Source organism: Oncorhynchus kisutch, linkage group LG29 (genome assembly GCF_002021735.2).
Source record: "Oncorhynchus kisutch isolate 150728-3 linkage group LG29, Okis_V2, whole genome shotgun sequence".
Lineage (NCBI taxonomy): Eukaryota > Metazoa > Chordata > Actinopteri > Salmoniformes > Salmonidae > Oncorhynchus > Oncorhynchus kisutch.
Window position 1 is genome coordinate 32,760,686 of NC_034202.2, and position 26,562 is coordinate 32,787,247.

General features: G+C 42.6%; 3 protein-coding genes and 1 pseudogene across 4 annotated transcripts; 3 read left to right on the forward strand and 1 right to left on the reverse strand.

Moving 5' to 3' along the window:
• Window positions 1-365: 365 nt before the first annotated feature.
• On the forward strand, window positions 366-9,527 carry frmd8 (FERM domain containing 8). 2 transcript variants are annotated; one of them, XM_020465820.2, is made up of 11 exons: window positions 371-603; window positions 934-1,021; window positions 1,170-1,337; window positions 2,875-2,976; window positions 3,260-3,318; window positions 5,143-5,309; window positions 5,436-5,651; window positions 5,779-5,902; window positions 6,108-6,257; window positions 6,373-6,601; window positions 7,874-9,527. In XM_020465820.2, exons 2-11 carry the CDS (start codon window positions 934-936, stop codon window positions 7,984-7,986), a joined length of 1,416 nt encoding a protein of 471 aa, XP_020321409.1. In that variant the 5' UTR covers window positions 371-603; the 3' UTR covers window positions 7,987-9,527. The 2 variants fall into 2 exon arrangements, with proteins under 2 accessions (XP_031665245.1, XP_020321409.1); XM_031809385.1 differs by having other exon boundaries at window positions 366-603; window positions 934-1,337.
• A 61-nt stretch (window positions 9,528-9,588) lies between these two features.
• On the forward strand, window positions 9,589-16,619 carry LOC109874062 (vacuolar protein sorting-associated protein 51 homolog). Its single transcript, XM_020465818.2, has 11 exons — window positions 9,589-9,927; window positions 11,070-11,199; window positions 11,336-11,482; window positions 12,223-12,442; window positions 13,324-14,245; window positions 14,384-14,599; window positions 14,751-14,834; window positions 14,944-15,078; window positions 15,242-15,363; window positions 15,527-15,614; window positions 15,720-16,619. Exons 1-11 carry the CDS (start codon window positions 9,730-9,732, stop codon window positions 15,978-15,980), a joined length of 2,523 nt encoding a protein of 840 aa, XP_020321407.1. The 5' UTR covers window positions 9,589-9,729; the 3' UTR covers window positions 15,981-16,619.
• Window positions 16,620-16,710: 91 nt separating this feature from the next.
• Window positions 16,711-22,707, forward strand: LOC109874066 (delta(14)-sterol reductase TM7SF2-like; annotated as a pseudogene).
• A 4-nt stretch (window positions 22,708-22,711) lies between these two features.
• znhit2 (zinc finger, HIT-type containing 2) lies at window positions 22,712-25,171 on the reverse strand. Its single transcript, XM_020465819.2, has 2 exons — window positions 24,910-25,171; window positions 22,712-24,819 (listed from the first exon to the last, which is right to left on the reverse strand). Exon 2 carries the CDS (start codon window positions 24,733-24,735, stop codon window positions 22,843-22,845), a length of 1,893 nt encoding a protein of 630 aa, XP_020321408.1. The 5' UTR covers window positions 24,736-24,819; window positions 24,910-25,171; the 3' UTR covers window positions 22,712-22,842.
• Window positions 25,172-26,562: the final 1,391 nt, after the last annotated feature.

A 26,562-nucleotide genomic window follows, 5' to 3' on the forward strand; every position in this document is an offset into this window, starting at 1 on the left:
CAACATAACGTCGTGGACCAAGCTAGCCATTAACGTCCATTGACGCTCAAAGACAGATTCAATGGCTGTAGCAGAGTAAATATTTGAGAAAGTATGAATAATAAGCATATACTTTTACCGGAAAATAGACTACTAACGATAAATTAACAACTTAAAATAACGAGCTAGTAACGTTAAGTAGCCACGGTCCCAGCGCTGATTGCCTGTGAGTGAGACAACGCTAACTAGCCAATGGGAGCGTAGAACGTCTCTTTGATTAACGGGGAGTGGTTTTGGCGTAACTGCGTTGGGAAAAGAAAGACTCTTCCCAAGTCCCTAATGGACATGTGCAGATATATGCTAGTAGAACACGCCAATAGGAGCTCGTGCTTGGCTCTGCCCACCTCCTTGCTTGTTCTGCCTACTATGACTAATTTGTTACAATTGGAAACGACAGGCTGTGGTTTATCTTGGTTTACGTATAAAATATTTGTTTTTACTGACTCGACACTTCCGGATTGGAGTTTGGACCGCGGTGGGCGCAGTTCCCCAGAGTTGTCAGTTTGCTGGTAAAACTGTTGAGGTTGTTATACACTGTCAATACCACCTCGTCATTAAAATAAGGTAATTGAATCTTACTGGTTTAGCGTACCGCTGACTTCTTGCTACTAGTAACTAGCTAGCTAACATAGCTCGTGTACGAATAGCTACTGTTCGCGCAGGGTGCTAGATGTGAAATGTCGCTATCCCGCCTGTCAAAAGCTGGCCGCTAACGTTAGCAATTAATATTTTCTTACGATTAAACAACGATGAGTAAATCAAAGCCTTGATATAGAATATAATTAGCTGCTAGCAACCAACGTAGCTTCTGAAATGTCTAACGTGAAGTATGTCCGAGAATTTGCTGGATAACCTTCAAAATAAAACCCTATTTAATATTTGTGTCCCACATAGATGGAAGGAGATGAGTGTGGGAGGTTTCCTCCAGAACCATCGGAGGGTAAATCACAGAGGGGAAGTGTGGCCTCCTCAGTCACCCGCGGTCAGTTTCCTTCTTTCTTTCAGTCTGGTGTTTACAATTTTCAATATTGTTTTGTACCTCTGTGTGTTTTCATATTTGGAAGATCCAAGATTGTGTTTTGCCTTAATGTTAGTGTTATGTCGACTTCCCTCTGTGTGTTCTCCTGCAGCTCAAGATGTGCTTGTGTACCTGGTGGGTGACAGTGCTGTACACCTGTGTGTGGAAGGGGTTGGCTGTGTGAGTGTCCAGGAGCTAGGCCACAGTGTCAGGGAGGCTCTCCACATTCCTGATTCGGCAATGGATGTCTTTGCCTTCTGGCTCTGCTCTCCTCTGCTCGGTAATGACAGCGTTCTCTGTAATGCACCACTCTTCCTCCTCCCCTAGCCCTCAAACAGCAGTGCTGGGTCATTAATTTGACATTTATGCTGATTTAATCAGGGGGAGGGCTGATTTGTATTACAAAGGAATAGTGTTGTGGCTGGTCTAGTACCATGGCTCACTGTATCGTGTAGAGGTCTACCGATTAATCGGAATGGCCGATTTCACGTTTTCATAACAATCGGAAATCTATTTTTGGATGCCGATTTTTGCCGAATTATTAGACTTAGGGATGCCACCCGTTAGATAAAATACCGAACGGTTCCGTATTAAACTGAAATAATAAATGTTTTGTTTTCGAAATTATAATTTCCGGATTCGTCCACATTAATGACCTATGGCTCGTATTTATCTTTGTTATGTTTAAGTCTATGATTTGATAGAGCAGTCTGAGCGATGGTAGGCAGCAGCAGGCTCGTAAGCATTCATTCAAACAGCACTTTTGTGCGTTTTGCCAGCAGCTCTTTGCAAGCACAGCGCTGTTTATGACTTCAAGCCTATCAGCTTAATGGCTGGTGTAACCGATGTGAAATGGCTAGCTAGTTAGCGGGGTGCGTGCTAATAGCGTTTCAAACGTCACTCGCTCTGAGACTTTGAGTAGTTGTTCCCCTTGCTCTGCATGGGTAACGCTGCTTCGAGGGTGGCTGTTGTCGTTGTGTTCCTGGTTCGAGCCCAGGTAGGGGCGAGGAGAGGGACGGAAGCTAAACTGTTACACTGGTAATACTAAAGTGCCTATAAGAACATCCAATAGTCAAAGGTATATGAAATACAAATGGTATAGATAGAAATAGTCCTATAAATACTATATTAACTACAACCTAAAACCTCTTACCTTGGAATATTGAAGTCTCATGTTAAAAGGAACCACCAGCTTTCAAATGTTCCCATGTTCTGAGCAAGGAACTCAAACTTTACATGACACATATTGCCATATTTTTTACATGGCACATATTGCACTTCTCTAACACTTTGTTTTTGCATTATTTAAACCAAATTGTACATTTATTTATTTGAGGCTAAATAGATTTTTATTGATGGATTATATTAAGTTAAAATAAGTGTTAATTCAGTATTGTTGTAATTGTCATTACAAATACATTTTAAAAAATCGTACGTTTTTTATTTTATTTTTTTATATATATTTTTTTTTTGGGTCCTCCAATCGGTATAGGCGTTGAGAAATCATAATCGGTCGACCTCTAGTATCATGTATGTGTGGAGATTGTAGAGAGCCCTTGGGCCATAAGTGGAACGCTTCCCGTTTGTATGCTTCTCTGTTGAACTACTGTCATGTTGGAAGACTGGCATTGTTTGTCAAATATGGAAGATCACTACAGCAAAATTAGTCTAGGTCAGCTTGTGACTGTAGTGTAAAAGATTAGCATGCTTTGCCATGCCAATCATTTGATCTCTGTTATACCATGAGAATGTTTATTCATCCTTTCATAAATAAGGACATTTGGTTGTCTACATCCTGCCTTTTCCTCCTCTCTCAGAACTGCAGTTAAAGCCGAAGCATCAGCCTTACAAACTGTGCCGCCAGTGGCAGGACCTTCTGTATCGCTTCACTGAGGCCTCGGAGGAAGACATATCTCAAGGTGAGAATGCCTGTGTCTCTGTGTAGGGATGACTGTTACAAAAAACACTTACATTTTTTTTATTTTAAATTTGTTTCTGTATTTTGAGCAGATTTATATTTTGTCTCATGTTATTTTCCCCCCAAATTGTTCCTTTTTTTCATCCCCACTGCTGAATTCATATTGCTTTGTCAACATGACTTCCTATTAACTCTGACCCAACATCACTAATCCTAAACTGTACATCTGCCATCATATAAAATGTTCTGTAATACCCTCATGCTGTATTCTTTCTTTTCTCCAGATGAGCCGAGCCTGCAGTACAGAAGGAATGTGTTTTATCCCAAGTCTAAAGAGCTGCAGGTACTACTTGTTCCATTTTCTCAAACTTTACATGAAGCTGATGGGGAAAACATTTTCCTTAATATCAGTAAGGTTATATTGTCAAATGGATAGATGACACTTTCCTGGTCATAGACACATACCCCGAGTACTCAGAAAAGATGCTGAAATTGGTCAAATCATTTCTGTAAAATCTCCTTCCGTTATTTTGTTTCTATGTTTTCCAAAAACGGTTAAATATCTGCTCTGAATTAAGGTTCAACAATGTCTACATAATGTCTACATAACAATGTCAGCTATGACATGAAACATTAACTTTGAAAAATGATATTTTGGTTATTGAACTACAGTAGTCTAAGTGAAGGTGATTTACATCCGGTAATGGAATTTCATCATGAGTCCCTGATCTGTACTATACATCACATTTTATATAACCCTTCTTACATCAGCTGACATCAGTGCTGTACAGAAACCCAGCCTAAAACGGCAAGCAATGCAGGTGTAGAAGCACGGTGGCTAGGAAAAACTCCCTAGAAAGGCCAAAACCTAGAGAGGAACCAGGCTATGAGGGGTGGCCAGTCCTCTTCTGACTGTGCCAGGTGGAGATTATAACAGAACATGGCCAAGATGTTCACATTTTCATAAATGACCAGCATGGTCAAATAATAGTAATCATAGTGAACAGGTAAAGGTTCCATAGCCGCAGGCAGAATAGTTGAAACTGGAGCAGCAGCACGGCCAGGTGGACTGGGGACAACAAGGAGTCATCATGCCAGGTAGTCCTGATGCATGGTCCTAGGGCTCAGGTCCTCCGAGAGAGAGAATTGGAGAGAGCATACTTAAACTAACACAGGACACTGGATAAGCCAGGAGAAATACTCCAGATATAACAGACTAACCCTAGCCCCCCCGACACATAAACTACTGCAGCATAATTATGGTTGTGAATGTCCTTCTCTTCATGGTATCTTTTAAATGGGTAGAAAAAGTGTGAATATGCTATCCTCCTTTGCATATTTGGGTATTATTCTACACACTGGCTATTATTTTAATGAGATCTGTCCCTAAACAAGAACACATTTATTTGGACTGGACCAAATCTGACCCATCAAGGTCAATTACAATAGAGTACGTTATTGTGTTCTGAACTTTACTCTACTGTACATTACTATGATTCTTTACTGTACTAAACGATACTCTTATTTACTGTCCAAGCTTGTGAACACAACTGTGGTTTGATTACTAATGATTTCCAATTATAGCCAATTCAATTGCTGAAATTCCATTACCAAATCGTTAACGGAATTGAGTTTTAATCACTTAATCACATCAGTAAAAACACAAATTGATAGGTCTGCCTTGTGAACTTTCATTATCCTTCCTCATGAGGGAGAGAAATTAGAAAATATCTTAAAGATATGTGGGGTTTTGGTAATGGAATTTTAAGGCACAATGGAAGTTTTCTTAAACTTACAGAAGGCACAACAATTTTAACTAAATATGTGTTTATTAGTTGGCATGGGTCTTCAACATTGTTTTAGTTTTATTTCTAATACCTTTTTAAGCCTTTCTGGTAATGTTTTGTTTTGTTTTTTCTATTTGTTTGACCAGAAATCAAAGCCATGCTTATTCTTCATTTTAGAATGGAAAATGGTTTAAAAACCTGTATATGCCCTAATTTCTCAAATATAACTTAGCTTTCATTTGACACTCAATTTGAGATGCTCTTATAAACTTCACATGTTGGTGCTCATGGGTCCTTTTATATGGAAATTACCCAAATTCCCTTGTTTCTGTTTGCATCCTCCTTTATTCCACCTGTCATTGCATGGCCTTTCCCTCTAGATTGAAGACGAGGGGGTGTTGAGACTCCTTTATGATGAGGCACGGGTTAACATCCTCGCGGGCCGCTTCCCCTGTGACCCTGAGACTTGGATGGGTTTGGGCGCACTGTCTTTTGCTCTGGAGCTGGGAATTGGTCTGGATGACCAGAAAGCCACTGCTGCTTTAAGGTAATTTGAAGGGATTTGAACATCTGCCTCTTGCTGGAGTTATGTTGTATAACTCTTTTTTTTTTTTTTTTTTCAATACCTGGCTGCATACCCTGATTATTGCCCCTCTTCTCCCAACTCACTCAGGGAGAAGAAGCTGATATCCTTCCTGCCTGTACATGTTTCAGGGGGAGGTGGGGGGCTGTTCTCTACCCTGAGGGGGAAAGGGGGCCGTCAGGCAGGGCTAGAGCATAACCTTTTGGAGGAATATCGCAAGATCAGCACCTCAGGCAGCACCCCCCTGGAGCCCACTCAGCGTTTACGCCAGTACCTCAGCACATGCCACTCTCTGCCTTACTACGGGTAAGGAACAAGCTGGACAAAATGGCCTCAACTGCATGGTGCATGGAACACATTCAGTTTCTATCTTCATGTGCCACTTGCATCACGTCTCGCTGTTTTATTATTATTATTTTTAAATTCTGGGCAGGTGTGCTTTTTTCTCGGGGGAGATCGACAAGCCAGCCCAGGGTATTCTTTATAGAGCAGGACGGAAAGCTGTCAATGTGGGGATCAGTCTGGAGGGGGTGTATGTAATAGACGTCAAAGAGAAGGTGAGACCTGGAATAATGTCAAGTTAAAATGAATGATAATTCCTTTCCATAACAAGCAGAATATTACATTTTAAATTTTTATTCTGTGTGATTTTAAGTATTGGCATGAACCAGAGGGATCCTTTATCAACGCAAAAATACTTTTCACTGACTGACCCAACCCTCTCCCTTTCTGCCTCTCTCTCACATCCCTACTCCATGACAGCACGTGCTCCTGGGCCTGCGCTTCAGTGAGCTGTCTTGGGACCACAGCTACCCTGAAGGGGAGGGTGACTCACACATCCTGTGGCTCGAATTTGATGGGGAGGAGGCTGGCACCCCTGTCAACAAGTTACTGAAGATCTACTCAAAACAAGTAATAAAACCGAACTTCTCCATTTCCCATTGTGCTTTTCCTTAGTAGGCGGTCATAGATTCCCTTGCCGTTACCAGAATTCCTACTAGTCTTTGTTCCCTCCTTGTACCTCTAGGCAGAGCTTATGAGCGGCCTTATCGAGTTCTGTGTGGAGCTACGTTCTGCAGCCGAAGGCGGGACGACCACGGAAACAGACGGCGCTGTCGGTCCATCCCATCAGCCTGCTGGACAGGCGGGGGGCAGTGGTGGAGAAGGGAACGGTCGCCGTGGCAAACTGCGTAGGCAGAACAGTGTGGTCTGCAGTCGGGTCCATACACTGAACACCATCAGCTATGTGGACAACGGTTAGTCTGGGGAGGGAGAATCATGCATGCCATTAATTTAGTCAGTATTAACCATCCATATACACAAAGTATGTGGACACCCCTTCAAATTAGTGGATTTGGCCATTTCAGCCACACCGTTGCTGACCGACGTATAAAATCGATCACAGACATGCAATCTCCATAGACAAACATGGACAGTAGACTGGCCCGTACTGAAGAGCTCAGTGACTTTCAATGTGGCACCGTCATAGGATACGACCTTTCCAACAAGTCAGTTCTTCAAATGTCTGCCCTGCTAGAGCTGCCGCTGTCAACTAAGTGCTGTTATTGTAAAGTGGAAACGTCTAGGATCAACAACGACTCAGCCACAAAGTGGTAGGCCACACAATTTCACAGAACCGGCCCGCCGTAAAAAAACGTCTGTCATCAGTTGCAACAATCACTACAGAGTTCCAAACTGCCTCTGGAAGTAACGTCAACACAAGAACTGTTCATCGGGAGCTTCATGAAATGAGATTCCATGGCCGAGCAGCCACACACAAGCCTAAGATCACCATGCGCAATGCCAAGCGTCGGCTAGCGTGGTATAAAGCTCGCCGCCATTGAACTCGAACTCCATTGAACTCTGGAGCAGTAGAAACACTGGCGTCTGGCGGACAAATCTGGTTTTGGCGGATGCCAGGAGACCGTTAACTGTAAAGTTTGGTGGAGGTGTAATAATGGTCTGGGGCCGTTTTCCATGTTTCAGGCTAGGCCCGTTAGTTCCAGTGAAGGGAAATCTTAACGCTATGACGATTCTGTGCTTCAAATTTTGTGACAACAGTTTGGGGGAAGTCCCTTTCCAGCATTATTTTTTATATTTCTTCTTAATTGCCCACGTGCACAAAGGGAGGTCTAAACAGAAATGGTTTGTCAAGATCGATGTAGAACGACTTGATTGGCCTGCACAGAGCCCTCACCTCAACCCCATCGAACACCTTTGGGATGAATTGGAACCCCGACTGCGAGCCAGGCCTAATTACCCAACATCAGTGCCCGAACTTCACTCATGCCCATGTGGCTGAATGGAAGCAAATCCCCGCAGCAATGTTCCAACATCTAGTGGAAAGCCTTCCAAGAAGAGTGGAGGCTGTTATAGCAGCAAAGGGGGGACCATATTAATTTTAATGATTTTGGAACGAGACATTTGATGAGCAGGTGTCCACATTCTTTTGGCCAGGTAGTGTAATTTTCACTTGTTTGATGTAAGGTTGTAAAACTAACTGTTAAATGTATTTGTTGACACGGCAGGTAAAGAAATCAAACGTCTGAAACCAAAGCGGGCTGCTTCCTTCTTCACCAGGCAGGCACAGCCACCAACATATTCCGCAGTACAGGTGCAAGAGAGTTTGGAGCAACAGTGATCCTCCATCTCCAGTATAGGCACTGCTCTATGCTAACTGGAGACCAAAACTGAACATGCATGTTAAGATTGCGAGAGGAAAAAAGATATGCAAAGAGGTGGCATTTATCTTGTTTGTGAAAACACAATGGACCAAGAGTGGGATTTAAGTGTGAATAAATATTTATGCATAATTGTGTGTATATGAAGTTAGATGAGAATATTGGTATTCTTTAGGTGCTGCAAAGTGATGTCGTTGCTTCACAGGTCAAATTGAACCGGCTACCTATTGGTAGTTTTAATATGAAACTGTGTAGTGATGGTAACATTCACAGTTGCACCACTTTGTATCTTTACCCTTGTGATAAGGGACCTTTTTACTGTTCTCCCTCAGATGGAATTGATCTACTATGACTACGTACAGTATCACCCATTGAGACGTATGCAACACTCTTGGGAAACCAAACAGCACAGGGCATTGTATTGTCTAAAAGGAGGGCGATCTTGAAGGCTCTGCAACTATATTGCTCAAACCTCAGTCTCTACCAAAACAAACATGTCTCCTGCAGTAGTCTATGATGCTATGTGCTAAACATAGTCCATGATGACCATGAGAGACTGAATCTGTGTCCTCCTCCCAGAAATCACAAGGTCAACCATATTCTAGACTGCACCCTTTTCCAAGTGGGTTTAGATTTCACTTTTTGTTATTGTTATATTGTACAACATGCAAGGGCAGTTTGACTTAGGAGCTATTCATTCAAAAAGAGGATGTTTTCTGCTGGCATCTCCTCAGTGTCAGTTTGAGAGGAGTGATTCTACTGTATATCTGATGCAATTTAGTGTTAATACAAATGGAAGAATGTGGTTTCCACTGTTATAACTGATATTTTCAATTATGCAAACCTACAACAAAATGGTCAAATTCATTGTTCTTAAGTCAAGCTCTTCTTTTAAAACAATTGTAGTGTACTCTTTTATTTTTTTATTTTTTGTGCACATGACTGACTATCTTAGACTGTACTGTTGCTATCTGAAATACTGTAGTGTTTTTACATTTGGTTATTATTGGAGTAATACCTTTTGACTCTCATACACCAATCTCTGTCTTTCTCACACAAATTAGGCATTGGGTAATTTTAAGCCTTATTCATTCACAATGTAGTCTCTGTATAAAAAGACCAAGTGCCTTTTGTTTCAGTATTAATTTGGCATTGAGAGATTAACCTGGTATGTGTCGCCTTGTTTGTCTGTTAAACATGATCATCAGAATGTTACTATATTCCTTTTTATCTGCTCGTTTTGCTATAAATTTACATGACCTCGTGTGTACACATTGAGACAGTCAAATATATCAAACCCTTTAACTTCAATGTTTTCTTTGTAATTTCTATAATGTGCACTACCAAACTAAACAAGTGGCTGTAGGTTTAGTCAAACCCATAATACATTTTTATTCAGCTTTATACTGTTTTGACAAAACGGTGAAACTGATATTTTTATATTTTTATTTGAAACTTATTTTTGTTCATTTTTACAATAAAATAATTTGTCCATATCCGAGCCTTAATGTCTTGATTTTGTGTTCCTTGAGTCCTTGCTGCCACCTACTGGCTCGTGTTTTACAAGCATCTCGTCATGACAGTACGGTCATTCTCTTGCAGGTTTGGTAGTGTCGGGGCACATAGCTGGTTGTCTGTTTAGGTGGCTGTCAGTTGTATTTAGCTAGCTATTATTTGGATTGTTTCGCAGATATTCGGTCGAAATGGACGGGGATATTAATGCTACGGCTCCGGGCACCACCCCACCTGACACCGACCCAGCGCGGAAGCGCAGAGTGCACGGTATGTTGAAGCTCTACTACGGGCTGAACGAGGAAGGAAAGACCGTGGATCAAGCTGAGTCCATGGATCCTTGCGATATCAACGGGCCGCATTTCGATCCTGAGGTTTATCTCAATAAGGTAAAATCCAGTTTCTGTGTCTGGATACGACATATTTAGTTCGCTATTCACTGACCATAAGACTATAAGTGAAAGGCAAAACTTGCTTTTACAGTGGCAAAGGATTGCTATTATTTTACCGTACAAGGGAGCCAACTGCTTGTCTATCATTGGTGTGACCAAGTGGTGTATATAAACAAGACCCTGGATTGCTGACGCAATGTATTGGCCAATGACAGGCTTCGAAGGCCATATTGGCACTCCCCAGAAGACGCAGTCCTCCATAGGAAAGAATATAATTCTTCTACAGTATTTTAATTAAATGTTTTATAAAAATTACCTGTATTTAAGTATTTTTTTGTTGTAGTGGGAACAGAAAGATTAGAACTTTCCAAAAATGATACTTTGCTTGTTTATACCCTACCGTTCAAAAGTTTGGGGTCATTTAGAAATTTTGTTTTGAAAGAAAATCACACTTTTGTCGATTTAAAATAACATCAAATTGATCAGCAATACAGTGTAGACATTGTTAATGTTGTAAATTACTATTGTAGCTGGAAACGGCAGATTTTTAATGGAATATCTACATAGGCGTACAGAGGCCCATTATCAGCAACCATCACTCCTGTGTTCCAATGACAAGTTGTGTTGGCTGATCCAAGTTTATCATTTTAAAAGGCTAATTGATCATTAGAAAACCCTTTTTCAATTATGTTAGCACAGCTGAAAACTGTTGTTCTGATTAAAGAAGCAATAAAACAATAGTCATTTACAACATTAACAATGTCTACACTGTATTGCATCAATTTGATGTTATTTGTAGGGACAAAAAAATAGCTTTTCTTTAAAAAACAAGGACATTTCTAAGTGACCCCAAACTTTTGAACGGTAGTGTATATGTATATTTAATTTGTATGGTATCATTTAAAAGTATGCATTAAGGTGTCTGTAATAGAATAAACGGGACAAAAGCAAATTTAGACATTAATAAATACATTTATATAGCTTCCTAAATATGTTTTACAATGGTGAGGGAGTGCCAAAATAGAGGCTACAAAACACCTGTCATCTAGTGTATATAGAAATGTTTGGTGTCATCCAGGTAGTACAGTAGCTGTCTGTTGTCTTCAAAACTGACCTTTGAGTCCTACTGGTGTCTGCAGCTCAGGAGAGAATGTTCCCTTGGAGAGCTGATGGACCAGGAGACCTGCATGGTCAAGCAGATCCGCTCCTTGGACAGTGACATGCAGACATTGGTGTATGAGAACTACAACAAGTTCATCTCTGCCACAGGTAAGACAATAGGTGATAGTGTATGCAATGCCTTGGACATCATGTTGTTGAATTGGATCATGTTGGTCTCACTCTGTTCTGTGCACATACTGTACCATGTGATGAATTAATGAATGTCCTCATCTTCTCCTACTAGACACAATCAGAAAAATGAAGAATGATTTTAAGAAGATGGAGGATGAAATGGACTGTCTCTCTACCAACATGGCTTCTATCACAGATTTCAGTGCACGCATCAGTGGGACTCTTCAGGACCAGCATGCACAGATCACCAAACTGTCAGGTTGGTAATGAAACCCGAGGTGACGCCTCCACCGCCTGAAATGACAACTAGATAAACAAATCGTATTTCTTGGTCATATATCTATCATTGTAAGACTACTTATGTGGACTGTGAACCACTTCATATTACGCTACTACTAATTATGTATATAAACCCTAGATTGCTGATGCTATGTATTGGCCATTGAGTCTTTGAAGCCATCGGTTGGCCATATTGACACTCCCGGTAGGAGCAGTCCTCCATAGGAATGAATTGAATTCTACAGTATTTCAATTAAATGTTTTAAGGACAAAAGTACTTAAGTAATTTTTATTGAAATACTTGAAGGACAATGTTTTTATATACATTTTACATTTTATTTTTATGTTTAGCTCACATAATATCATTAAAGTATGCATGTAGCTGTCTGTAATAGAGTAAACGTGTCAATAACGAATGTAGACATTAATAAATTTATTTTTATAGCTTCATAATGGAGGACGAGTACCAAGATGTCTGGGCAGTGTCTTCAATACAGTAGAGTCAATATGACTCTCAGTCATCCAGGGTTTATACGCATTATTGGCTACTACGGTGTTAAAGACAGGCAGCCCAATTCTGATATTTTTTTCACTAATTGTTCATTTGACCATCAGATCAGCTCTGAAAAAAATGTGATTGGTGAAAAGACCAATTAGTGGGGAAAATATTTGAATTGGGCAGCCTGTCTAAATGCAGCCCCCCCCCCATCCCTCACCCAGGAGTCCACACTCTCCTGAGGAAGCTGCAGTTCCTGTTTGAGCTGCCTGCCAGGCTGAATAAGTGCCTGGAGCTGCAGGCCTATGCCCAGGCAGTGAGCTCCCATCGTCGTGCCCGCTGCGTGCTGCAGCAGTACAGCCACATGCCCTCCTTCAGGGGCATCCAGGATGACTGTCATGCCATCATGGACAAGTTGGCACAGGAGCTTAGGCAGAAATTCAGGTAGGAGTCTCAGGAAACGTTCAGTTGGTATTCACTTTGGTATGGTTGCAAAACAATGGTGTTTTAATTTTAATTTCTGGTTCATATTATATAGCAGTAGCTATATAATATGAATATAAAGAAAATAAGCGCATATTCCCACCAGTGGTGTGTTTCCACCAAATTGACTTCTTGTGGATTAAAAATCAGTGCTTGATGACGTAGTGCACACAAAATGTACTTTTTCACTTTCGTTTTCATGTACCAAATAAAAATATAAAGTTGGGTTTCCATCGTATTTTCAGCTCTACCGATAGTTTTGAGAAAAAAAAATCTCATCAACCACACTGTATCTGTGAGCTGTTGACATGCGCTCTAGTCAACAGCTCACAGATACAGTGTGGTTGAGATTATTATGGATACGAGCAAGAATATTTTTATTTGTCAAATGGCAGTCGAGCATCTATCATCATGTCAATAAGACCCTCGATATTTATTGGAAAAGAGCATCGAGCTCGTCACCGTGCACTTTCAGCACCCTATGAGTTCATAAAAACATATTTAATCTTTTGCCTAATAAACTGCATGATTTCCCGAGTCGTAGTGGGAGGACCACACACCATATCATCGCATGACTCCAAGTTTACTTCGATATGATGGTTATTATATTAATATTTGTGCATAAAGGCATTTCTACTGCCATTTCTCACATAATTTTAATTAACAAAAAGATCCCACCATGTCGCCATTTATAAAATTTAATCGAAACTTCCTGTTTCCATCACAGCTGTCGTGATTTTGTTTTGTTTACTCGCATAAAAATTGTGGATGGAAACGTGGTTAATACTACACTATAACTGCATGAATGCTTAATATTTGTTTGGTGTTGCATGTGTTTGCAGAGATGGAGGTTCGAGTGCGAAGGACCTTTCAGAGTGTGTGGAGCTTCTGCTGCAGCTGGATGAGCCGGCAGAGGAACTCTGTGACAAGTTCCTGAGTCACGCCCAGTCACGATTGGAAGCAGACCTCCTAGGACTAGAAGCGGAGCTGAGACCACCATTGTCCTCTGGACCCACAGCAGTGACAGATCCCTACACTGGCCCCGCCCGCAGATTGTCAGTTGAACCCACTGCTGGATCTCCCACTGGCCCCTCCTCTCTAAACAATCCCTTCCTCTCTCCCAGCTCAAGGACTGATATTTTGGAATTCATAGACAGAGGTTGCAATGAATTCGTCAGCAGCCTTTGCTTGGTCATTGCCTCGTACCAAGAGTTGTTTGTCAACCGTCCGCAAGAGGGTGAGCTGGCCTCCAAAAACATCCCCCAGATGGCTATTGGCAAGCTGCATGCTTTTGTGGATGCACTGGCCACCCGCTACTTCTCCCTGGTTGAGAGGAGGATACAGGAGGAGAAAAGTGTTGGAGACAACTCTCTCCTGGTCCGGGCTCTGGACCGTTTCCACCGCAGGCTCCAGGCCGTGGCCAAACTGCTGCCTGGATCTGCTGTGCCCAGCCAGGGGACTGAGATCGTAGTGCGAGCAGCCAGGGAGAGGATCAAGCAGTACCTGGCAGCCCTGCAGAGCTTCTACCTGAACAGCCTGACAGACGTGAGGCAGGCCCTAGCAGCCCCTCGGCTGGGTGGAAGCTCTGCCGGAGGTGGGTCTCATCTAGGGGGGCCAGCCACTGGGAAAGATGCTCCGGCCAGCTTGCCAGAGCTCCTCTCCACTCTGTCTGCCTCCATTCTCAATCAGATCAAGTCAGTCCTGGCATCCGTGCACCTTTTTACTGCAAAGGACATCACCTTCTCCAACAAGCCTTACTTCAAGGTGAGCTAGATGAATATTCATGCTATTGGTGGTTAGTTAGTTGGCCCCATATATTTTTTTAATGCCATTTATGTAACTAACTGTATGTTAACATTGACATCCCGGTTGGATCTTTTTCTCCTCTCTCTCTTTCTTCAGGGGGAGTTTTGTAGCCATGGTGTGCGTGAGAGCCTGGTGGTTAACTTCATTAAGTTTGTGTGCCAGTCCTCGCGTCAGTTCTGTGAGAGTGCAGGAGACCGGGGCGGCTCTACACCCCCTGCCCTCCTACTGCTACTGTCACGCCTCTGCCTGGACTATGAAACCTCCACCATCACCTACATCCTCACCCTCACAGATGAACAGTTTCTTGTGCAGGTAAATGTGCCAATGAACCTCTGAAGATTTCTTGAAGACAATTGATGGGAATGTAAGAAAGAAATGTGCAAATGATAAGTCCTCTTTAGTCATGAGAAATGTGTATCACATACTACTACACATGCTGTTATATTCTCTCTTGTGTTCACAGCATCACTCTCCTGTAACTGCAGTCACAGCTTTATGTGGAGAGGCCAGAGAGGCAGCACAGAAGCTACTGAACCATTATGTCAAGGTACACATTTTCCCACCTTCTTACCAACAAATGACTATTTCTGCAAATGGCCACTTCAGGCCTCGTCCTTCTATTTCTCTGCTGACCCCTTCTCTGTTGCTGTGGACAGGTTCAGGGCCTGATCATATCCCAGATGCTGAGAAAGAGTGTGGAGACACGAGACTGGGTCAACACCATCGAGCCACGGAATGTCCGTGCTGTGATGAAGAGAGTGGTGGAGGATACCACCTCTATTGATGTGCAGGTAACGCCCAGTATCTATTTAAAACCCTTTGGTAAACATGCTTTACACTGTGGGTAAACTGTAATTACTGTATAATTGTGAGTGGACAAAAGCAACATCAGTGCTAGGAATCTTAACAGCTTTACTACCTCCCTGATCTGTCTCTCCCTGTGTTGCCCTACAGGTGGGTCTTCTCTATGAGGAGGGGGTGAGGAAAGCCCACAGCAGTGACTCCAGCAAAAGGACCTTCTCCGTCTATAGCAGTTCGAGGCAGCAAACCCGCTACGCCCCTAGCTACACACCTAGGTACCTGAACTACAGTTGCCTAACACACTATGTTTATAATAACATAATATACACTGCATCACAATGTGTGGAGGTTTGGCAGAGGCAGGGTCAGTCAAATGTTAGGATGATTGCTATCTTCCCCAAAGGATAAAGATTTAAGAATGGTTTTGTCTTTCTGCAGTGCTCCTATGGATACCAATCTCCTGAGTAATATACACAAGCTCTTCTCTGAGCGGGTTGAAATATTCAGTCCTGTGGAGTTTAACAAGGTGGGTAGTGAGTGGTTTGGATACAGAGCTCTGGTTTCCTGCCCCCCCCCCCCATTAGCCTTTTTATTGCCTCAACTCTTTCTGTCTTGATCTCTCTGCTCTCAGGTCTCTGTGTTGACGGGAATCATAAAGATCAGTCTGAAGACGTTCCTGGAGTGTGTCCGCCTGCGTACCTTTGGTCGTTATGGCCTGCAACAGATTCAGGTGGACTGCCACTACCTGCAGATGTACCTCTGGCGCTTCGTCTCCGATGAGAACCTGGTCCACTTCCTGCTCGATGAGATAGTGGGCAGCACTGCCCACCGCTGTCTGGACCCCGCTCCCATGGAGCAGAGCGTCATCGAGGTCATCTGTGAGAGAGGTTAAAGGCTAGAGGTCACATTGGTTGAGGAACTGGTGAGATGCGATGGTGAAATTGAATGGTGTCTAACAGAGTTTAAAACAACAAAAAAAGAACATTGAAGTCAACTGAACTGGAAGACTTAAAAAATAGGTATTTTGCTGGACACACTGGATCCCATGATGTAAATGTGGTATCAGTAGGAGGATTAAGGTTACTTACTATTGCTGCATGTAGACACCCAGACCAATTCTGATCTTTAATTGGTATTTTTACCAATCGGATCTGCTCTGAAAAAGATCTGATTTGAAATAACCTAGTGTGGCAGGCATAAAAAGACGCCTGAGCGGAGTTCCCACATCTGTTTTTTCAGGGGAAACGGAAGCTTTGGTTAAAAATATTGTATCCCTGAAAAACGGGAAACATCCACTTTGTACCAACCCCTTGGAGAGAGGATGTGAAAATATCTGATGTGATTGGTCAAAAGACCAATTAGTGGAAAAAGTATCAGAATTGGGTTGCCTGTTTAAATTATGATGTTTGGGTGGGGTGCATCTATAATCATTTGTTTGCTAATTACTAAAATTGTAACGTGGTAATATGGTGTAATAAAAAAAAGGTTACATTCATAAACAGATGAGGTACTGAGTTGCCTCTCCTACCTTCAAGGTCATGTGATCTCAATTATTTTGTTTTTCAATGTATTTTTCAATCATGATTGAATGATCGTAGTTTGAATCAATGACTGGAATCATTGGAAATGTGTAACATCGGTACTTCCATAAATTTCATAAGCATGAGTCCCGTCTCTAGCAACCAATAAGCGCGCAGTCGAGTAAAAAGGTGTACAGTAGGAATTTGACCATCACTTTTCTCGGCCGTTTGATAAAGGTGGTCATCGCCCTAGCGTAAATTCGATTGGTTTTAACACTCCCTTCCACGCGCTTCTGATGGCCATGGCTTAATCTCATTGGTTTAGAGATGGGACATGTTTAGAGGGGCTATTTTGGGGCGGTTCGTTGCACGCGTTCTTATGGTCGCACAGTGCTTATTGTTTGGAGAATGCATACATGAGGAATACAGGTGAGTGATGCTAGAAATTATGCTACGATGAAAAACCCTTTAATATTGTTGGTTTACGTCCAGCACAAAACGGTTTACTGTTCCTGGTATCTATTAAAGCACATGTAATTGTTTTTCTGCTGTGATATAACCTAGATATGTTGAATAATCTGTCTATGACTGGTAATTCAATCGAATCGTATCCCTATTACGCTATAGAGAAACTATTTTGGCTCTGAGTTATGTTTTTATTTCTCAACATCAACAATACAGTACGACCATTACAGTCTATACTAGTCCAAATACATTGAGGGTCCGAAATGGAGCTGCCTATACAGATTTATCTTTTGAATGCTGTCTACCAGTGTCCTCCTTTTAAAATGCTCACAGGAGACAGATCATGAAGCTAAACAAACAAAAATCCTCACAAGCAGAAAGGGAATTTGGAGGGACTTTGGGTGAGTCCAATAGTGTGTGTTTTAATAAAAATAATACTAATTTTGTATGTTCACTTTAAAAAGGGATATTGCACAATCCCATCTCGCACCCACTCTCAGTCAGTCTTCTCAACCCTCTCTCAGTCTTCTCAACTCACCTCACTTCTTCTCCCCTGAAGGTGCCACCTGCATCCCTGTCTTCCTGCCCCTGACGGTGCCACCTGCATCCCTGTCTTCCTGCCCCTGATGGTGCCACTTTCATCCCTGTCTTCCTGCCCCTGAAGGTGCCACCTGCATCCCTGTCTTCCTGACCCTGACGGTGCCACCTGCATCCCTGTCTTCCTGCCCCTGACGGTGCCACCTGCATCCCTGTCTTCCTGACCCTGACGGTGCCACCTGCATCCCTGTCTTCCTGCCCCTGACGGTGCCACCTGCATCCCTGTCTTCCTGACCCTGACGGTGCCACCTGCATCCCTGTCTTCCTGCCCCTGACGGTGCCACCTGCATCCCTGTCTTCCTGCCCCTGACGGTGCTTTACCTGCTGTGTGTGTCGCTCCCCTGTGGCCAGCGTGCTCCAGTGGCCCCCTGTCCTTCCCTCCACAGCCCAGCTATGGGACCCCTTGGTGAGACCAGCTATTAATTAGGAATACCTTTGAGTTCTTGTCGATTGACTGTGTTGTCATGTGAGATTTGGCTGATATACTTGTCTCTGTCTTACCTGTAGCTGTCTGAGGGTATGGTGCTGAAAGATGGATCGAGACTCACGTACCCTATAAACTGTATTTTAGGGTTGGTGGGTGCAAAAAAGCTCGCCAGCTTGTAGTCCTAAATGAGTTACTCTGATTCGTTCAGCCATTCCTATGGGGAAAATATATGGAGAAAAAATTGGGTTTTTGGATAAACACTTAAAATAAGGTCTGAGGTTAACACAGGCTTATAAGATCTCAGACGTTTTGGTCTATGATATAATATCAGTCAGTAAACATGACCTTTATGAATATTGAAGACTTTATTTTATGTGTTTTTTAAAATTATTATATAAATGCTTCAAAATGGCAAACATGCATAAAGATAGCGGAATTAACTACGGAGCGCGATATGGTTGAATGTGCTGATTTGTTGGCACAATCTACTTTAATTTTTTTATTTTATTGTTGCTGTCTTGGTGCTAGAATTGGGATCATGTATACTCTGCTTATCACCATACAGGAAAAGAGTAACTGATAGCAAAGTACAATACTGCGAACTGAGTAAAAGAAGGAATTTGTGGTAATTGCACAAAGTCTTGTATAACTGACCTTGTGGGGACACTATTCAATCTCATTCAAAATACAATTTTCCCTAAACCTTACCATAACCTTATCCCTAACCTTACCCCTAACATTAACCTGAAAACCTTAAACATAACCCTAGCTCCTAACCCTAAAACTAACCCTAGCTCCTAACCTTAACCCTAATTCTAACACTAATGCTAACCTTAACGCTAAACCCCCTAGAAATAGCATTTGACCTTGTGGGGACTAACAAAATATCCCCAGTTGGTCAAATGTTTTTTTGTTCACTATTCTTGTGGGGACTTCTGGTCCCCACAAGAATAGTTAAACACGTCCATGGGGGCCGCCATCTTTATGCACCTCCACTATTCATAAAAAGTGCTAAAACATTAGCTAATGAAGATGATCTCCTAAACCTGTGTTTACCACAGACTTTATTTTTGGCATTTATAGAAACACCCTTCAAAAACGAAATTCCTAAATTGCCCAACGAACCATGGCGGGTTAGTGCCCACAAAAAGACTTCATTACTATTGCTCTCTATAGTAATGCTTTTTAAGCAGTGGGTTCCAATGTCAATCATCAGTTACCCCTGTGTGTGTATAGTTTCAATTTCTGGCAGGTTTAATTGATCTGGGTGGAAGGAGTTAACTGGTTATGTTTTCCTTTTATCTACTGCCTGTCCTTGACCTTGAGCTATGCATGCCATTGGTCCAAAGACAAATTTATATTTTTGTAAGTTACCCAGTCCAAACTCTAACTCTTTTTATTTTTGATTCCCACTGCCAACTAATTCTTGTTTTAGTATCTCTTTCTCTCTCAGATCTCCCACCCTTTCTAGCTCTGTTTCTATCGTTCTATCTTCAGGTTTTCATGCCCTGTGCATCACAGCTGTGCTGTTGACATTGCCACTATGGCTGGGGATGCCCCTGGGGTATCTCTTTGAGCTGTTGTTGCCCCTGGCAGTGTGTGCTATTGGGGTGTCATTCCTCCTCTCCCCCTACCTCTACATATGCTCCTTCTGGGCCCCTCACCATGCCCTCGCCCAGGGGGGAAACACAGGTAAAGGTGGAGGATTAGGGAAATAATACATGGAAAATATATAGTTAACAAAATTATACATGAACATGTATCAGAGGTTTTTCTGTATAGGCTCAAGCCTGCTATATCTCACACAGGAAACCCTCTGTATGACTTATTTATGGGACGAGAGCTGAACCCGCAGATTGGAAGCTTCGATCTGAAATACTTTTGTGAGCTGAGACCAGGTCTGATTGGCTGGGTGAGTGGAAAATTATGACAACATTTTATCAAGTTAAATGTAATTGTGTAGATTTTTTTTTTTTTTTTTTAATCTGATCCAACATACTCTCTTCCAATTAGGTGGTGATTAACCTTGGGATGCTGATGAAAGAGGTGGAGCTACGGGACTCTGCCTCACTGGCCATGATACTGGTCAACAGCTTCCAGCTGCTCTACGTGGCGGATGCTCTGTGGAATGAGGTGAGAGGAGGATGGTCCACAGGAACAGTCCACAGAAAATAACAGTGGTAGCAGAGTGATCTCCGATGATGATGCCAATTTAATTTGTGGTGGTACAGTACGAATGTATCATTGAGCCCTGAATGAATTCATTACGTTTCTGCAGTGCTGTATAATGTTTCATTTGAAAGTAGAATATGTAATATTGCAGGAGGCTGTACTAACCACCATGGAACATAGTGCATGATGGCTTTGGGTTTAGGTTAGCCGTTGGGGACCTGGCCTGGGTTCCTTTCACATACGGCATGCAGGCTGCCTTCCTGGTGGTGCACCCACAGTCCCTCAGTCCTCTAGGAGCCACAGCTATAGTCACATTGAATGGTAAATCAAGTTTCAAGGTGTGGGGTGGAGCAGTGTGAATGCTTCTTATTTTAATCATTTGAATATTTGGTGTATTGTATGTACCCTTATTCATGGATTGTAATTTTTTCTCTTCCTGTTTCCCTGGCATCTTCAGAAAATCCAACTCTCAGAAGAACCAATTCAGACCCTATGCATCCCAGTGTGGCATGTTGGTATTCAAATTGTTGATTAGAGTTCTGGTATCTCCTGGCAACATCCACACATTATTTGCTAATAAACTTTTCTTAAATCAGTTTAACAGTTTTGAGAGGATAGATAGAGTTTGGTCTTCTCTCTGGCGACAGCTTTATTAATGTCTGTTTCAAATTGTATTTTCCATAATGGATCGAAGTGCAGATATGAATACAATGGATGGTAGGAAGCACCACAGAGTAGAATCTGGGCCCATTAGAAAGAGCAGATGGAGTGTGAATAATTTGTAATCTGAGCTCTCTCAAATGACTGCCAAAACTGAAAAAAGACTATGTTCCCCCTGTGCCTTACTGTAGACCTGGAGACTATTGCCACAGCAACGGGGAAGCGCCTTTTGATGTCAGGCTGGTGGGGCCTCGTCCGCCACCCTAACTACATAGGAGACCTTCTCATGGCCCTGGCATGGTCCCTGCCGTGTGGTAAGTACCTAGAAAATACATAAGATCCTCTCTTGCAGCCACCCTGCACACGTGTCCATAACCAGTGGCTGTTCCGGAATAGAATGTCAGTGATACACTATCCCTCCTACTACCGACAGTATTCTGATTCCCATGTACTATGTCTTTCCTCAGGATTCAACCATTTTCTACCTTCTATGTCGTGTACTTCACTGACCTGCTGACTCAACTCCAGCCACTTTAATAATGGGAATTGATGGGAAATGATGTAAAATATATCTCTAGCCACTTTAAACAATGCTACCTAATATGTTTACATACCCTACATTATTCATCTCATATGTATACGTATATACTGTACTCTATATCATCTACTGCATCTTTATGTAATACATGTATCACTAGCCACTTTAACTATGCCACTTTGTTTATATACTCATCTCATATGTTATACTGTACTCAATACCATCTACTGTATCTTGCCTATGCCGCTCTGTACCATCACTCATTCATATATCTTTATGTACATATTCTTTATCCCCTTACACTTGTGTCTATAAGGTAGTAGTTTTGGAATTGTTAGCTAGATTACTTGTTGGTTATTACTGCATTGTCGGAACTAGAAGCACAAGCATTTCGCTACACTCGCATTAACATCTGCTAACCATGTGTATGTGACAAATAAAATGTGATTTGATACACGAGAGGCCCGTGATGAGAGGCACTGCAGGGCCAAGTATGGCCTGGCCTAGGACGCCTACTGCAGATGTGTGCCCTACAGGATATTCCCCTATGTCTACTGAGCTGGACCGGTCAGGGCAGAACCAGGGCCCAGGGACATGCAATAGGATAGCCAGCTTTGTTGTATAAAGTGAATGTTCTGAACCTCAACAGACTGGACGAACCGAAAACTAGTGAAATGCTGTCTTTTTTCTGTCATAAAGAATATGTACTTTAAACGTGAACACTGTGGAGAAAATGACACTTCTAACTGGATGAGTAGACAAGACAAGCTGACATACCAGCCCAGCAGCTTTAAGTTGTTCACAGTAGTGATGTCTGTCCTGTGAGTCTCTAACACAATTCATCTTGACCATCACCTTTTGTACTGATCTAGCCATACTTCCTCAAGATTGGACACTATGGGCCGGTTTCCCAGACAGATTAAGTCTAGTCCTGGACTAAAAAACATGCTCAATAGAGAATCTCCATTGAAAGTGCTTTTTAGTCGAGAAGTAGGCTTAATCTCTGTCCGGGCAACCAGCCCAAAACTAAACTTCAAATTAATAGATTAGTCACATTAATCTGAAGTATATTCAAATTATCATGACAATTTATGCATGTATTGAAATTCAGGTAATGTTGGACAATTTCTTTTAGAATGACAGTGTAGGCCTATTTCTTTAATATTGATAACTGAAATGTAAGCCTTATTAGTTTACTTTACCTTTATTGCATAACTGAATTGTAATTAAAAAACAAAACAATAAACATGTCTCAATTGTAATTGCAGTTAGAATACATTTTTACAAAATAGTATACAAATACCAGGCTTGCCCTGAAAACAAGATAATAAAGAGACTCATATTTACTTAACTGTCATAAAATACCAAAATGTTCTTAATCTATTTCTTTAATCAACACACCCTTCGCTTTTCCTCTTCCCTTCTTCCAGCTTTCTTCAACTCTTCTCTTCTCCTTCTGCAAAGCACTCCTCTCATCCTCCCTCTTCCTGTGCTCTCTCCATAACCCAGCGGCCAGTCTTCTCACCTCCTGGGCATTGTCAGACACCCAAGCTTGAAAGAACTCACATTTCTTCCCCGCGAGGAAATACTTCTTTCTCATGTCCCCCTCTTCTCCCTCTTTGGGCAGAGCTGCCCTGGCTTGGGATAGCACCATACGGAGTTGGCTCAAAGCTGCCAAGGAGTATCCAACGGCATCCTGCTTACTTCTCCCAGTCAGAATATGAGCCACAGCCTCCACAGCCCTGGCTGGGGAACTGGGGTCCTCTCGGTCAAAGTAGCCCCCGGCCAAAATGGCTGCCTCCCCACCCTCAAGGGTCTCCTGGAGGGAGCTGAACACCCTGCCTGAGCTCAGGGCCTCGGACACAGTGAGAACCATTTGACAAAACTCCTGAGTTACGTCTGACTCGATGACACCATTGAACAGGCGTAGGGTGAAGGTGTAGCCAAACAGTGCATCGACCAAGCCATGGCGAACAAGAGGGGATGGATGGGATGACAAGGAGCTCAGAGGTGGGATTTTGACATTGATTGGAGGCACACCAGGGATTGATTTTGGCCCCTTAGCCTTGCTCGCCTCTTTTCTGTATTTTCCCTTACACTTTCTCTGTCCCTGCTCCTTCCCTGATTTACCCACACTCTCAAGTCTTTTCCCAGAATCCTTGACTTCATTATCCGCAATGACCACAATTTGACTTTCTGCCTCTCTTTTTTCACAACTGGATAAACCTGACACTTCTTCCTTCCGCAGACCCCCCCCCTGTCCTTCTTTATTTGTCTTCACTGTTTCTCTTGTCCTGCTCCCTCTCTGTTCTGTTGCATCATCTCCTTCTGGCTCGCCCATCTCCTCCTTCAGTACCTCCATCAGAGCTTTCTCCCCCTCCTCGTGCTGCTCCCACCACGGTCTCCACAGGGGGACCAGAGCTCCTACAGCGCCACCCTTCACCAGACTCCTAAACTTCTCCTTCTCCTGGCTGCTCAACAGGTCCCACAATGCCTCCTCAGAGAGAGCATCGATATCCAGCCCCAAGAGCCTGTCAGCCAAGTCTAGCTCCTCGGCGTCTTCAACCCCCTCATCGACGTCTCCAACATTTGCAGAAAACACCTGCCCTGCTTCTTCATCCGTGTCTCCTAACTCTTTGAGTTTGGTTAAAATCTCTTCAATCTCCTCCACATTCCCTTGCCCAGATGATTGAATCTCTGCTAACTTGGAGAGGAGGTCTAAAACCTGTGCTCTTTCCTTTGTCTCCTCACTACCTCCCATCTCCTCCTCTACGGTCTTTAAAACACCCTCCATCCCTCCCTCTGCCCCATCTGCCATATGTCTCAGCCTTAACAGAATATCCTGCATCTTCTTCCTCCCCTCACACTCTGTTTCTCCAATATCTTTCAGCTCCTGTAACACAGACTCCTTATAGAATTCCTCTGAGCACACAGAATGATTTGTACTCCGGTAGCATTCCAGGCCACAGTAAGGTACATTGCATCGTGGACAGGTGTAGTAAGAGAGTTTGCATAAGCACAGCCCACACACTTTGCTTTGTGTTGTGGCATCTGTATGGTCTGCATCTCCATCCTCTTTCCCAGTAGCTGGTGTCAGAAATTCACTGCTATTGGTGGTTCCTCTGGCAGGAAGCTCAATTCCATCTCTAGTGACAGTCTCAGGCTCTGTGTCAGGCCATTCACTGCAGTGGTGCTCATCCCTTGGTCCAATGTCGGTCAACAACTTCCGCACAGATGGAGGGATTCTCTGTCTAAGTATTGGATTCATGATTTTGGGTGGGCAAATTAGTTTCTACTTCTCATTGCATGCTGATGTAATTCTGTTGAGTGAAACGATGAACGTCCAATTTGCCTGAAAGGAAAGACAGATTTTACAACTCGAGTCCTCTCACAGAATTGAATGTAAGATATATTATAACTTGTTTCACTACTATGGCCGTACCTTTAGAAGCCTTCTCTGTACGTCGTCAGACACATGAAAATCCCAATACTTCAATATGTAGTACAGTAATAAAAAAAATTCATTTTAAAACTATCAAAGAACACAACATGTGCGACTAAGTATTTCGGACTAAACGTTGTTAAAACTCCTGCCGTAAATGGTTTCTGAGCTTGTCGCTATTGGATGACGTCTCCCCGTCGTAAAACGCTCGCAAAAACAAATAACTGCCAGACACGGAAGATCGTTTCCATTAGTTACCACAGCAAGAAAGTCCAAATGGGCTATTTCGTAATAATGTATGAAAACATAAAAAAATATTTTTGGTCTTAATTTGATGTTATGGTTAGACATATGGTTAGAAATGTGGTTAACGCTAGGGTTAGGTTTCAAATCACATGTTAAGAAGGTTGTAGGGTGTATGACTTTGTGGCTGTGGTAACTAGTGACGGCCATAGAAACTGGATAATGAAATGAGCTGCATTTAAAAGTCACAGAAAACATCAGCATCTTTCGGAACATTTCCCTCAAGTTTAAATTCCCATGAAAAAATCCATCAACAGCGATGAAAAATATGTGTAAAACACCAAATCCTAAATTAACTTGCCAGTATTGAGTATTGACTACACCACAAAACAATGAACACCACTGGCGGTCGGTGGCATTTTTTTTATGAGCATGGCCTTATCTCTATTACAGCATATTGGATGACTGTCATTCATATTCCATTCACCCAGTCCAATGTAACAGTGATAGTTTTAGGCTACTGCATGAGGTTGCTAAAACCTAGCCTATGAATGAAAGTTTACAACGTAGGTGCACGCAGGTCAAGAGAAACATTTCAGGAGACAGACGAACACATGGGTAAACAGTGACACATTCAATACCACCTTGCACACTCTTGCCTGCATCTAGCTGATCTAGGGTGTACTCATTAGTCCAACAGTTGCAAACAAGTTTCTAATGGACAAATTCAGGTAGGTTTATCCCCATTTCGTTCCATTTTTTTTTTCTACAGAATTGGCAGAATGAATTACACCCCTTATCACACGTAAACCCAGCTCACTATCATAGCAGCCATGTTGTATTCCTTCTCGCATCTATGGGCTCTCCTCCTCTCACCTTTTCCCTTCGCTTGTGGACTGGCGCCCCCCTTGGGTTGTGCCGTGGCGGAGATCTTTGTGGGTTATACTTGGCCTTGTCTCAGGATGGTAAGTTGGTGGATGAAGATATCCCTCTAGTGGTGTGGGGGCTGTGCTTTGGCAAAGTGGCTGGGGTTATATCCTGCCTGTTTGGCCCTGTCCGGGGGTGTCATCGGATAGGGCCACAGTGTCTCCTGACCCCTCCTGTCTCAGCCTCCAGTATTTATGCTGCAGTAGTTTATGTGTCGGGGGGCTTGGGTCAGTTTGTTATATCTGGAGTATTCTCTCTCTCTCTCTCTCTCTCTCTCTCTCTCTCTCTCTCTCTCTCTCTTTCTGTACAGAACTTTGAGATATCAGATGATGTAAGAAGCGCTATATAAATACATTTGATTTGAAATAAATTTGATTTGATATAGTGTACTCTATACCATCTACTGTGCAGAGGAGACTGTGTGAATCAGACCTTCATGGTCAATTTTCTACAAAGAAACCATTACTTAAGGACACCAATAAG